Here is a 13,705-nt window from a genome sequence, read left to right as displayed (position 1 = left end):
GTTGTATCCTAATGTTATTACTCTGGAATACTTCTGGAACGTTGTACCCTAATGTCACTACTCTGGAATACTTCTGGAACGTTGTGTCCTAATGTCACTACTCTGGAATACTTCTGGAACGTTGTACCCTAATGTCACTACTCTGGAATACTTCTGGAACGTTGTGTCCTAATGTCACTACTCTGGAATACTTCTGGAACGTTGTACCCTAATGTCACTACTCTGGAATACTTCTGGAACGTTGTACCCTAATGTCACTACTCTGGAATACTTCTGGAACGTTGTACCCTAATGTCACTACTCTGGAATACTTCTGGAACGTTGTACCCTAATGTCACTACTCTGGAATACTTCTGGAACGTTGTACCCTAATGTCACTACTCTGGAATACTTCTGGAACGTTGTACCCTAATGTCACTACTCTGGAATACTTCTGGAACGTTGTACCCTAATGTCACTACTCTGGAATACTTCTGGAACGTTGTACCCGAATGTCACTACTCTGGAATACTTCTGGAACGTTGTACCCGAATGTCACTACTCTGGAATACTTCTGGAACGTTGTACCCTAATGTCACTACTCTGGAATACTTCTGGAACGTTGTACCCTAATGTCACTACTCTGGAATACTTCTGGAACGTTGTACCCTAATGTCACTACTCTGGAATACTTCTGGAACGTTGTACCCTAATGTCACTACTCTGGAATACTTCTGGAACGTTGTACCCGAATGTCACTACTCTGGAATACTTCTGGAACGTTGTACCCTAATGTCACTACTCTGGAATACTTCTGGAACGTTGTACCCTAATGTCACTACTCTGGAATACTTCTGGAACGTTGTGTCCTAATGTCACTACTCTGGAATACTTCTGGAACGTTGTATCCTAATGTCACTACTCTGGAATACTTCTGGAACGTTGTACCCTAATGTCACTACTCTGGAATACTTCTGGAACGTTGTACCCTAATGTCACTACTCTGGAATACTTCTGGAACGTTGTATCCTAATGTCACTACTCTGGAATACTTCTGGAACGTTGTATCCTAATGTCACTACTCTGGAATACTTCTGGAACGTTGTGTCCTAATGTCACTAATCTGGAATACTTCTGGAACGTTGTATCCTAATGTCACTAATCTGGAATAGTACAAGAGGATCTGAGTATGTCCTCCTGTGTCTTTGTTACACTGGAACTACAGGAAATGTCACAACTATGGCATCGTGACTTGAACTACATGAACAACATACTGCAGGAATCAACTAAAATAAATACAACTTCTATTAAAATGACTAGTGTGTAAGTCTGAATCAAACAAAAGGTACACAACTCACTCCACTGTAAAACAATAATGTTAGCACAGCCACTGGAATGAGTATAACCTCACAACAATGCATCACACACGCATTAGCTATGAGTAGAACAACGTTGCCCATAGACACTGATCTAGGGTCTGGTTTACGTTCCTCCCTCCTAATGGTTCAGGTTTAGATATGGGGAAGGGTAGTCTGATCCTAGATCTGTAACCTATGGGCAACGTCTACCATCAGCTGTACCTACAGTGAACATGATGACAAAGTAAAGCTGTGGAGATGAATGGAAGGATGTTAACATTTACCAACAGACCAGACCACAAACGACAACAAATGGAAATAGATTATTACATCAAAAACGATTTTAAAAAACACTAACACACAAAGTAAGACTATTTCAGGGCAGGTTTCTGTGAGTCCAGCCTGTGAGATGGATATTTGCTAAACTTGGAGTAATTCGATTTTCTCCATTGGCAGAATAGTGAAAACCCCCATGGACATTCACTGCATGGGAGTTTATTTCCGCAACACTGGAGCGTTTATTCACATAAGTTGATTAAACACACTACTCCATGAAAAATATTATCTTTATGGTGATAAGTTGTGGCATTTCCAGTTTCCATGCCTTGTACGCAGTAGCAAGACAACAGACAAACCCACACAGACAGAAGACAACAGAACAGAGACACTTATTGTCAACAACAATGACGCCGTAATGTTCCCAGTAAAACTGTCCTGTTACCTAGAATGAGGTGAATTAAGCTAAGGTAGAGATTATGCCATGAAAAAGACTAAGACGTACAATCTATTATATAAGAGCTTGAGTAGCTTTAAGGATCCCTGCAGTGTACTTGCTGGATTGACGACAGGGTTAAAGCTATGTGACAGTATTCGGACATGGTCATAGACAGACAACACAGAGGGAGGTGACTGAGAGGTCAAAGGTCAGAAGTTGTCGAACTGACCTTGAGGGAGGATCCTCTGGGGCTGAAGCATTTGAAGGGCTTGGCCTCTCCGTCGACAGGCTCCACCCCCATCTGCTGTCTCTTCTCGGCCGCCTCCGCCCTCCTCCTCTCTATCTCCTCCTTCATCCTCCTCTTCTCCTCCTGAGAGATGCGGAACACAGCAGAACGCTCAGTTATTAAAACGGTCACACACGCACAACCAGGAATGTACGCACGCAAACGATAACTAAGCACGGGTATCTTCCTCTAAAGTGAACTTTGGCCTAGTCTATAGATCAAAGCACCACTCCTCTAGTGAAAATACTTCTTTACAGTTTATGTTACTGTATTACAGTCTGTTCTTATTGGTACTGTACAGTAGGTAAACACTATTTATATTTGATGTCCAGGCCTCTATTTGATGTCCACCTATATCCAGGCTTCTATTTGATGTCCGCCTATATCCAGGCTTCTATTTGATGTCCGCCTATATCCAGGCTTCTCCCACCCTGACACAAAACAGTCTCTTATACACCACAACATGAGACAACCCCATGTTCAAAGCCAAGCGTAGCACAGAGACCTGTCTGGAAATGACAGAAGCTGTGTCTGAAACGGCATCCTATTCCCTATATAGCGCACTACTTTTGACCAGAGCCGTACCCGCAGAGCCCTGATCTAAATGAGTCCACTTTTTAGGGATACGGTGCCATTTGAGATGGAACCAGAGAAACCTGTCCTCTTCGCTTGAAGTCAATGGGTGCAATAATATTAACAACCGGGGTTTTTCTATTCTTTTGTTTTCTATTACAGTACTACTACCTACAGTAGACTAGGTGATCGGACAGTGAATGGTGCAGTGTCAAGTGCAAGTATGAACAGGCAAATTATGGACTGACTATCATAGCTTAGATATGTTAGGGTGAGGTCATATAGCAAGGGAAGAATGATGGCCTATAAATGAATTATTATTGGGATTCAAATAGGAGTGTGCTGATAAGGATGCAGTAAAATAAGATCATGTCATGGTGAAGCAGGCAGGAATATGACATATAGCTGTTATCTTCAACAGGTGTTATGACTAAATCAACTGAACAGTCTTGAGATGAGGAGAGAGAGACGGAGACAGAGAGACAGAGAGACAGAGAGACAGAGAGACAGAGAGACAGAGAGACAGAGAGACAGAGAGACAGAGAGACAGAGAGAGAGAGAGAGAGAGAGAGAGAGAGAGAGAGAGCAGAACAGTGAAGGAGAGCGGCACAGAGAGAGAGAGGGAGAGAGAGAGAGAGAAAACGAGTGACATCACCGCTAAAGAGACACTCCCCTTGTCCACTTCAAACCCTACCTCCTCTCTGTCCTTCTTCTCGGCCTCCTCCTGTTTCTTCTGTCTCTCCTCCTCTTCTATGATCTTCCTCCTCTCCTCCCTCTTCTTCTTCAGCTCCTCCAGCTCCTGCTCAGCCTCCTGCTGCTTCTGTCTCATCCTCTCAAACTCCTCGCTCTCCGCATCGTCACGGCGACGCTTCAGCTCCTCCAGCTTAAGCTCCGCCTCCAGGCGCGCCGCATCGTCCTGCTCCTCCGCCCCCGCCTCCAGGGAGCGCACGCTGCCGCGGCTACGGGTCCAGGAAGACGGGTTAACGTTGTCACACAGGTAGAAAGACAGCCACACGCGCAAGCATACAAATGCACACGTACACACACACACCAAGACTGTCTAAGGTAACAGTGTGTCTAAGGTTTCACTCTAGTGCTTCCCTCTGGGGAGCTAGGATTACATGACCCGTGTCAAACACAGCAGTTCTGCTCTAGAAACCAATCACGTTAAACAACAGTGTGTTTGTGTGCGCTGGGATAAATATGCCTTTCAATTACCTTACAGACGCCTTGGGCAATGCTCTCCTCCCCCCATATTTTGAACCGTGACCAATGTGAAGTGAAGACCCCAGAGTGCGTGTGTGTTTGTATGTGTGTGCACGCCTGCGTGCATGTGTTGCGTGTAGCATTAAACCATTAGGGCACATAGGTCTCTGGCTCCTACCTCAGGGTCCTTTCTGTTTTTTTGTGTTTTGGAGGAGTCTCCTCGTGCAGACCTCCATTCTGCTTTTCATTCACCTGCAGGCACAGAACACACCCTGAGCACACGGAACTCCGGGAATGAAGGAGTGCTTGTGTCTGTGCGTTGGTGCTTCTACGTGACATCACACCATTCCAACCAGGACCAGTGACTCCACTCTGTGACCCTGGCTCTGTCCAAAATGACACCCCGTCCCCCACTGGACTACTTTTGGCCCAAGTCTTCAAAGTGGTGCACTGTGTAGGGAATAGGGTGTCATTTGGGACACACATCAGAGAGCAAAACAGGGGGGTTGCGGAAAGTGAGTAGACATGACAACAGATGCAAAACACGGGTTTCACACACAACCTCTTCCGCACTGTGGCAAACATGCAGCTGAACACACAGTGACCGTATTGTGACCACTCTGTCGATGGCATGGCATTAAACCATATTAAAGATAATCACACGACAGTGACCACAACCACACCTTATAAGGTGTAGCTCTGTTACCGTGGATGCAAAACCACACTGTGACCACACTTAGCGTCTAGAGAACTTCAATGTCTGGGAAATATTCATTTAGGCTACACCGCTACTGTTCTACATTAACAAAGACATGAGGAGTTGTCTTTAGAGTTATTATACAGTATGATTTCTTATCATTATTTCGGAGACATTCGAGTTATCCAGAGATGTTCATGCTCCTATTTCACACCTCTATGTTAAAGTCCTACCACATCCAAGCCGTTTTGGATTGTTGATATGTCACAGTCTTCCTCAGTCTCATTGTTCAGCGTCACTGTCGTTCCCTCTACCTCTAACTGATCTGCTTCCTCAACCTCTTCCTCTACCTCTACCTTATCACTTAATTCAGCATCATCTTCAACCTCTGCCTCTGAGTTGACTGATTCCTTAACCTCATTTAAAACCACCGGTTGTTCTTCTGTATCTTCCTATGAGAAGGAATGGGAGTGTCACGTTTTATCAAAAATCAGATAGACGATCGGCAAACTCCAGCCACCAAGCCAATCAATATATCCATGGTCATACCTCGTTTCTAGTTTTTTCGTCAATGGATTCCTATGGATAAATAAGGTACATTTTATGAATGAAAACATGCTGACGGAAAATGAAATGAAAATGGACAGAAAAGTCTATAAAATAAGAATAGACTGACCTGTTCTCTCATATAGGATCGTCTCGGTTTCTCCTCCGCCACCTCTTCCTCCTCTTCTTCCTCTCCCTGCTCAGCCTCTTCCTCCTCCGGAGCAGCCTCCCCCTCCTCCTTCTCATTCTTTCGGCAGTTCCGCTCTTCCACCTCTTCTTCGTTGTCTTGGTAACGGCCCCTGCGGCCGACAGACTTCTCATCCACACTATTCTCCCCGCTGCCGTGGTTACCGGCATTGCCGGGGTTCTGATCCTTCTCTCGCTCCAGAGCTTCCATCATTCTTTTCTGCCTGCGCTCCTCTCGTTTGGCCATGCGCTCCAGCAGGGCCTGCTCATCATCGTCTCCTCCACCCGAGGAGGTCACAGAGGAGGAGGACACCGACACACTCTCAGTCACACTAAGAGAGAGAGAGAGATGCCACAGTCAGTTACACAGCCAATCAATATCACACTGAGGGACAAAAACAGTAAACCACTGAATTTGCTATGTGGTCACTGCTTCTGAAGTTAAACTACCCCTCTCTGCTGAACTTTCCCCAAGATCAGGGCACCACAACACAGTCAATATGGATTTCTACTCGGCTCATGTGGACATCAACAACAGGGGAAATAGCATTTCAGCTCCATTTCCAATTGACACGTCTAATCAATTTACCTCACTGAGTCTTCTGGCTTCCAAGCTTTAGGCTGTTCTTTTATCCACATGTTAGGTCCAACAGCGTAACTTAGGCCTACACGAAAGTTCATGGCTGCTTTTCTCTCCCAGAAACGTGTCCAGTCCACATTACACTAGCGACTAGCTACCTCCTTTGCCCAGCCTCATAGCAAGCTAACAGGGCATCCATACGACACAGTACGTGGGTCTGCATCCAACCACCTCACACATACCGACAGAGTTGAATACAGGCGGACAACACCGTTTGGCAGATGTTAGCACAGAACCCAACACAATCAACAACGGGCCGGGTTACGTCTGATCACAGGTCGAGACAATCCCTGACTTGTTCAATACCCACAGGATATGGATGTGACCTCACAGAGAGAAACCATTCTCCACTACAACGGTGCTTCTGTACTTGTGGATGTCAGAGCAGCCCACTACTTCCAGTGTCTACTGCTGTACTGACCTCAACTGGACATGGTATGGGGGCGGACAGTAGGGTGAGCTATTTATGACTGATTGGTAGACAAAAGAAGAGGGCTTCTGTCTAAATGATGTAAGTCTATGATGTCTGGGTTTCTCCACTGTAAGACTTCTTCAATGCTTTAGAAAGGCTACTAGCCTACAGTATGACAGCAACCCACCGTGCAGCTATTCTATTGAGAGAGTATACTATAAAAAAATACAAAAAATCAGAAGAGGATAGGAAAGGACAGCTGACAGGAAACCTGGACAGGAAACTTCCTCCAGGGATGGCCTGAGCTGCATTCCAACAGCGGATGAGATCAGGGTTACACACCAAGGTTGTTATAGTTTTGTTATTTTCTATTTGTTTTTATTTCTACTAGATTTAAGATGTTTATTTAGTTCAAGTTTGATAAAAACATTTTTACATAATTTATTTTCAGTTTAAGGGACAGAAAGAAGCCTATTTGTGGGAGGCTAGGAGCCATTTACGTGTTTAGTGTGTGTGTTTTGGGATGTCACTTATGCATAAGGTGAAGGGTCAGGTCATAGGTTAGGTTTAAAGGTAGAATCAGCGAGATGACGTACAGTTGAAGTCGGAAGTTTACATACTTAGGTTGGAGCCATTAAAAGTCGTTTTTCAACCACTCCACAAATTTCTTGTTAACAAACTATAGATTTGGCAAGTCGGTTAGGACATCTACTTTGTGCATGACACAAGTCATTTTTCCAACCACGACTTACAGACAGATTACTTCACTTATAATTCACTGTATCACAATTCCAGTGGGTCAGAAGTTTACATACACTAAGTTGACTGTGCCTTTAAACAGCTTGGAAAATTCCAGAAAATTATGTCATGGCTTTAGAAGCTAGACTAATTGACATATTTTGAGTCAATTGGAGGATGCATTTCAAGGCCTACCTTCAAACTCAGTGCCTCTTTGCTTGACATCATGGGAAAATCAAAAGAAATCAGCCAAGACCTCAGAAAAAAGAATTGTAGACCTCCACAAGTCTGGTTCATCCTTGGGAGCAATTTCCAAACGCCTGAAGGTACCACGTTCATCTGTACAAACAATAGTACGCAAGTATAAACATCATGGGACCACGCAGCCATCATACCGCTCAGGAAGGAGACGCGTTCTGTCTCCTAGAGATGAACGTATTTTGGTGCGAAAAGTGCAAATCAATCCCCGAACAACAGCATGTGAAGATGCTGGAGGAAACAGGTACAAAAGTATCTACATCCACAGTAAAACGAGTCCTATATCAACATAACCTGAAAGGCCGCTCAGCAAGAAAGAAACAACTGCTCCAAAAACCACCATAAAAAGCCAGACTACGGTTTACAACTGCACATGGGGACAAAGATCGTACTTTTTGGAGAAATGTCCTCTGGTCTGATGAAACAAAAATAGAACTGTTTGGCCATAATGACCATCGTTATGTTTGGAGGAAAAAGGGAACGCTTGCAAGCCGAAGAACACCATCCCAACCGTGAAGAACGGGGGTGGCAGCATCATGTTGTGGGGGTACTTTGCTGCAGGAGGGACTGGTGCACTTCACAAAATAAATGGCATCATCAGGAGGAAAATGATGTGGATATATTGAAGCAACATCTCAAGACATCAGTCAGGAAGGGTTAGGGTTAAGCTTGGTCGCAAATGGGTCTGCTAAAGGCAATACCTACCAAATACTAACTGAGTGTATGTAAACTTCTGACCCACTGGGAATGTGATGAAAGATATAAAAGCTGAAGTAAATAATTCTCTACGATTATTCTTATATTTCACATTCTTAAAATAAAGTGGTGATCCTAACTGACCTAAAGACAGGGTATTTTTACTGGGATTAAATGTCTGGAAACTGAGTTTAAATGTATTTGACTAAGGTGTATGTAAACACCCGACTTCAACTGTAGATGCAAAGTAAACAGTAGTAGTGGGTCAATTTCCACAACAACCAGGAAGCAGTTGTAGTCCCGTATCTACCACGTTGTAGCAGCCTGAAACGTACCCGTGCACATTCGCAGATACTCTGTGTGACTGCGTGAGAGCAAAGTGTTGCATCATGCTCGTCTCAAATGACGCGTTCGAGCAGATCACTTTTGTCAAATCTTTCAAAGTGTGTTGCATTCTGGGGATAAAAATGGTCCAACTTAGGGCCTCCCAAGTGGCGCAGCGGTCTAAGGCACTGCATCACATGCAGTGCTAGAGGGGTTACTACAGACCCGGGTTCATTTTCCAGGCTGTGCCACAACCGGCGGTGGCCGGGAGTCCAATAGGACGGCGCACAATTGGCCCAGCATCGTGAGGGTTTTGCCGGTGGGACTTTACTTGGCTCATCGCGCTCTAGTGACTCATTGTGGCCGCCTGGGTGCCTGAACGGTGTTTCCTCCAACAGATTGGTGCGGCTGGCTTCTGGGTTAAACTGGTGGGTGTTAAGGAGTGCGGTTAGGCGGGTCATGTTTCGGTGGACGCATGACTCAAACTTTGCCTCTCCCGAGCCCGTTGGGGAGTTGCAGCGATGAGACAAGATCAAAAATTGGGGATAAAATACAAAAACATATTAAAATACATCAATAAAATGGTCCAACAGTCATGACGTTTCTGCAGTTGCTCCTCACCGACTTCATCCTGCAGCTATCATCTGCATTGTGGGAGGCTGTATTGTCAACCAATCATTAGGATGTTTTTGTTTGACCCACACAAACATGACTGAAACAGGAACCAATTTTCCGTGATTTATGTGTACAGTGGATATATACAAATAAATGTGATATCTGAGGTTCTCTCCATTATTGACTGTACAACGTGTAACATAATATTACATGGGGATATTTGGTGTTTGGTGTGTGATATGGGGGTTAGATACATGTTGATTTCGACATTGTAAAAAAAAAACTTTTAGCCTTGCTGTTGGAAAACCACATTGGTGTCCGACTTTCGGCCGTCGCAGATGCATCTCCCTGACTTCACTCCTTGTCTTTCGTCTGCAGTAAGGTTGATTTAGCCTTACCACTCAAAACGTTCCAAATATCTGCTGTGCTGCTCTTGGCAAAGCCATCTTGCCTGCCAAAAAACGTAAAACTCGAAACTATCGAAGATGATAGTTTCAGTTATTCAGTATAGTTTTTCAGTATAGTTTTTCAAACAGATATGTGAATCATTTTATTTCAGTTTACTAAATTGTTTTCGTTTCACTTTCCCTTTACTATAAGAACCTTGTTACACACAAATCCATTATTAAAAGGGGAAACTGGGTTCAAACCACAATCTCCTGCCCACCACAATACTGTTAGCCCCTGAGCTAAAGCCTAGGCATTATGTTTGGGAGCTAACACACATCTTCAGGTCTTACCTGTGGCTGTTGGTCATCACCACGCTGTCACTGGGCTCCTCGCCTCCCATCCCTCTCATCCTCTCCTGACGTGCCCTGCGTCTACGCTCCCTTGCAGCCTCCTCCTCATCCTCATTACTACCCTGGAAGGCCATCCTGAGGGAGAAAGAGAGGGGAGAGTCAAGTAAGTAATTCATTTTTTTTTTGTTATCTGGAAAACAAAGAAGAAAAACATAAATCAAATCAAATGTATTTATATAGCCCTTCTTACATCAGCTGATATCTCAAAGTGCTGTACAGAAACCCAGCCTAAAACCCCAAACAGCAAGCAATGCAGGTGTAGAAGCACGGTGGCTAGGAAAAACTCCCTAGAAAGGCCAAAACCTAGGAAGAAACCTAGAGAGGAACCAGGCTATGAGGAGTGGCCAGTCCTCTTCTGGCTGTGCCAGCTGGAGATTATAACAGCACATGGCCATGATGTTCAAATGTTCATAAATGACCAGCATGGTCAAAATAATAATAATCATAGTAGTTGTCGAGGTTGCAACAAGTCAGTAACACAAGAGTAAATTCCAGTTGGCTTTTTCATAGCCAACTGACCATAGATTCCAGTGATGCTGAGAGTAAGTCCTTCTTTCCTTAGACAGGGATCAGGGTATTTACAGTAGACTCACTGTACTCTCACCCTACCCTGTTCTGCTTTACTCTACTGAGCTCAGGCCACTGCTGCTGAGGTTTCACTTTTGACAGCCTGATGAAAACAGTGTCTGGAGATGTGGCTTGGCCAGCGATGAGAGGAGGACCCCGACCGTAACATGGCTGCTGGCCCACGCCTGCCTCAGTCCAGGCTCGGCCCAGTGGATGGTTGGAGTGGTCGGGAGCTGTAGTGTGTGAAGGGCCGTAGTGTGTGTGTGTGTGTGTGTGTGTGTATATATATATATATATATATATATATATATATATATATATATATATATATATATGTGTGTGTGTGTGTGTGTGTGTGTGTGTGTGTGTGTGTGTGTGTGTGTGTGTGTTTTGCCTGTACTATGCCAGCCAGCCGAGAACTTTACAAAGGCCAGATCACCGATCTCAATGCCCTGCAGTTTGACAGGAAAGTCTCCAGCCCACAGATGTGCTTTTAAAAAAAGGTACCAGTCCATTCTATTTAGATTAATGTTCAATTTCATGAATCATTCATGAAACATTGGGAAAGCCTCTCCCCTAAAGGTCTGAACCAACTTCTTCTCTTCCCATCTGGTTTTTTTGTGAGAAGACCTCCATTCTGTCTGCCTCTGTGTGATCTTCAACATCAGTGTCAGGCATCGGCTAAGCTAACATCATATGGCCGTTTGGCAGTGTGTACTGCATGTTATTGAAGCATGTGCAGTTAACATGCTAAGCAGAGTGGTTTTATGGGAGACTTTACAGCTTGCGAACAGCAGGCTCTCCTGCTGGGTAAACTGACTGAGGAATGTTGTTATAATTGAACACAAGACTCTGCTCACGCCCAAACCAAACCTGGGGGGACAGTGACACACCTCTCTCTCTCTCTCTCTCTCTCTCGTCATCTTACATCAACAATCCTGGGAATATTTCAGTTGGAGCTTGCATTGACGCATGCTTCAAAACGTGTACGAACAAAGTACGCATCTGAGAACTGCCCTCTGTGCTCATACTCCGACTGTTCCGTGCTCCAATTTGCGTACTCAGGAACACAGTCGTATGCATATTGTGAAAACACACTCTTTCTCTTTCTCTCCTTCGGTCCCTCTCTCACTTACAGTGCATGGGAGTGTATGTACGTTTGAGTGCCAGGGAGAGAGAGAGTGTGTATGCTAAAGGTTTGCACCTCTCTACAATTTGATACACATTTCCAATTCCATCAGACTAGAAGCTCTATTCTAACAGTCTATATTGCTCTTCATGCTTAACATTTGCACATAGATGACTGGCTATATCCTCAAGTGCAGTTGGTAAAAAAATAAAAAGCAGCAAAGACCGACTCAACCTCTGGAGAATAGTATTGTCCCAGAAACAGCCTAAATGTCATGGGAAACTGAGACAACAGCCAGTCCTTAGTGGCACATTGCAGTTAGTATGACAGTGTCTCAGGGTTGACGATGCTTTATGACAGTCCAATCAACTCTTAACAGCTTAGTTAGCATTCTTGTCAATCAAACGCTTGGCGCTCTTGGCTCTAGACTGATGCACCAATGAAGGCCCCAATGCAATATCCTCATTCCTTATAGACCACATACCACTTCAGTACGGCTTCTCCTCCCATCAGAGAGAGAGAGAGAAAATAGGGAGAGATCTTATCCCATATTGAAGATAATAAATCTTCCTATACAGTAGGCGCCTGACTTTGCAAGGGAAGCTGGCTAGCCAAAGACATGTATAACTTATGTTGGCCATCACATGAAGATGTTTTCTTTGTGGAGTAAATTCTGTAGCTGGAGGATGAAGGTAATCGTTTTATTGCAAGTGTGTGAAATTTTCAACAGTAAACACAGTTCTGCATTTGTTTTATATCGTAACAGAATTTGTTGCCGTTGTCCGTTTTTACAATGTGTACAATAAAGTTGATTTAAGCCTAACGTTGCATTCAGTTCCTGACTACTTGAGTAAGTACGAAATGTCCAGTCACACTAGGTCCAGTCACCAAACACATCAGGGGAAAAGATTTCCATATATTTTCTTTACGACAAAATTTCTCAGCAATGTCTGTGAAAACAACTTCGGAAAGCCCATGGGAAAATACTTCTTCACCTCTACTGGACTAAAATGGAGAGAGAGAGATAGATAGATAGAGATTGAAAGAGAGAGAGAGTGCACAGGGAGGGGGAGCGTGATTTACTGCCAAAACGTCTGGCCCATTCCCACGCTCGCCCCTGTCCTTCACTTTCTCCTGCAGGCCCAGAGAGAGCAGCGTCATTTCCCCGATCCTGAAGTCTACAGACATTCTAGGGACCCTTATCGTCTTATCAGTGCTACATAGACCTACATACCTTTGAACCTGCTCGTCACCCACCTCTACAGCTCCTGCGCTCATTTCTGGGCAACTGAGTAAGGGCCAGTACAGTGCTTCCCATGTGCGATTCCCACTGGCGTACGAGTTCCTTTTGCGTTATAGCTTGACAATATGGGTCCTGTCTAGACACATTTGTTCGCATTATATACATTGTGGGGCAAAATTAACTTCCCCGAAATTGAGTGGATGGGTCACAGGAGCACCAAAACGTGAGGGAGCCAGACCACTGCTCCTACTGTAGTCCACCCCAAACGTTCAGAGCTGGGCAGAGGCCCTAACAGACACAAGCAGGCCCAGTGAGAGTTTATGGTGCAGGCCGCCGGTTGGGGAGGGCATGTTTGGAACGGTCCATTCACTGAGGATGGGTGTTATTAAGGTCTGTTTGGAACGGTCCATTCACTGAGGATGGGTGTTATTTCCTGGCCTCTTCCTGGCCTCTCTGGAGACATGACCTACACACAGATGTGGAGGAGATGGGGGGGACAATGGGAGCTTCGCTTCTCAAAGGGCAGCAGACTGACAAACACTAGCCTGCACAGAACTGTTTTGAATGTTGCCTCAGCTATGAGATAAATCAAGTCAAGTGCATTGTGGTCTGTCACCAGACAAAAAGGGGTGTGACATGACAGAACAGGGTTACAAGGTTTGGGAACATTCCAACAGAATATCATTTTTTAAAGGGGACAAATAAAAAACACAGTCAAAACATTCCTGTGTGTGTGT

General features: G+C 44.6%; 1 protein-coding gene across 7 annotated transcripts in view; it reads right to left on the bottom strand.

Annotated features, from left to right (window-relative positions):
• LOC115180305 (non-muscle caldesmon) overlaps positions 1-13,705 on the bottom strand; it is a 54,665-nt gene that overhangs the window by 11,815 nt on the left and 29,145 nt on the right. For 6 of the 7 annotated variants that reach the window (XR_003873052.1, XR_003873051.1, XM_029742291.1 and 3 more), the window contains 6 exons: positions 9,970-10,104; positions 5,491-5,878; positions 5,364-5,393; positions 4,296-4,369; positions 3,606-3,870; positions 2,282-2,422 (listed from right to left, as the gene is read on the bottom strand). Coding sequence is in view for 5 of the 7 variants with exons in the window: in XM_029742291.1 (XP_029598151.1) it covers positions 2,282-2,422; positions 3,606-3,870; positions 4,296-4,369; positions 5,364-5,393; positions 5,491-5,878; positions 9,970-10,104 (1,033 nt within the window). In the remaining 2 variants the exon portion in view is untranslated. The remainder of the gene's footprint in view (positions 1-2,281; positions 2,423-3,605; positions 3,871-4,295; positions 4,370-5,363; positions 5,394-5,490; positions 5,879-9,969; positions 10,105-13,705) is intronic. The other variant, XM_029742294.1, reaches the window with a different exon arrangement.

This window comes from Salmo trutta, chromosome 40, assembly GCF_901001165.1.
Source record: "Salmo trutta chromosome 40, fSalTru1.1, whole genome shotgun sequence".
In the NCBI taxonomy this organism is placed as follows: Eukaryota; Metazoa; Chordata; class Actinopteri; order Salmoniformes; family Salmonidae; genus Salmo; species Salmo trutta.
Note: the sequence above shows the minus strand (reverse complement) of the source record. Positions and strands in the feature narration are given on the sequence as shown.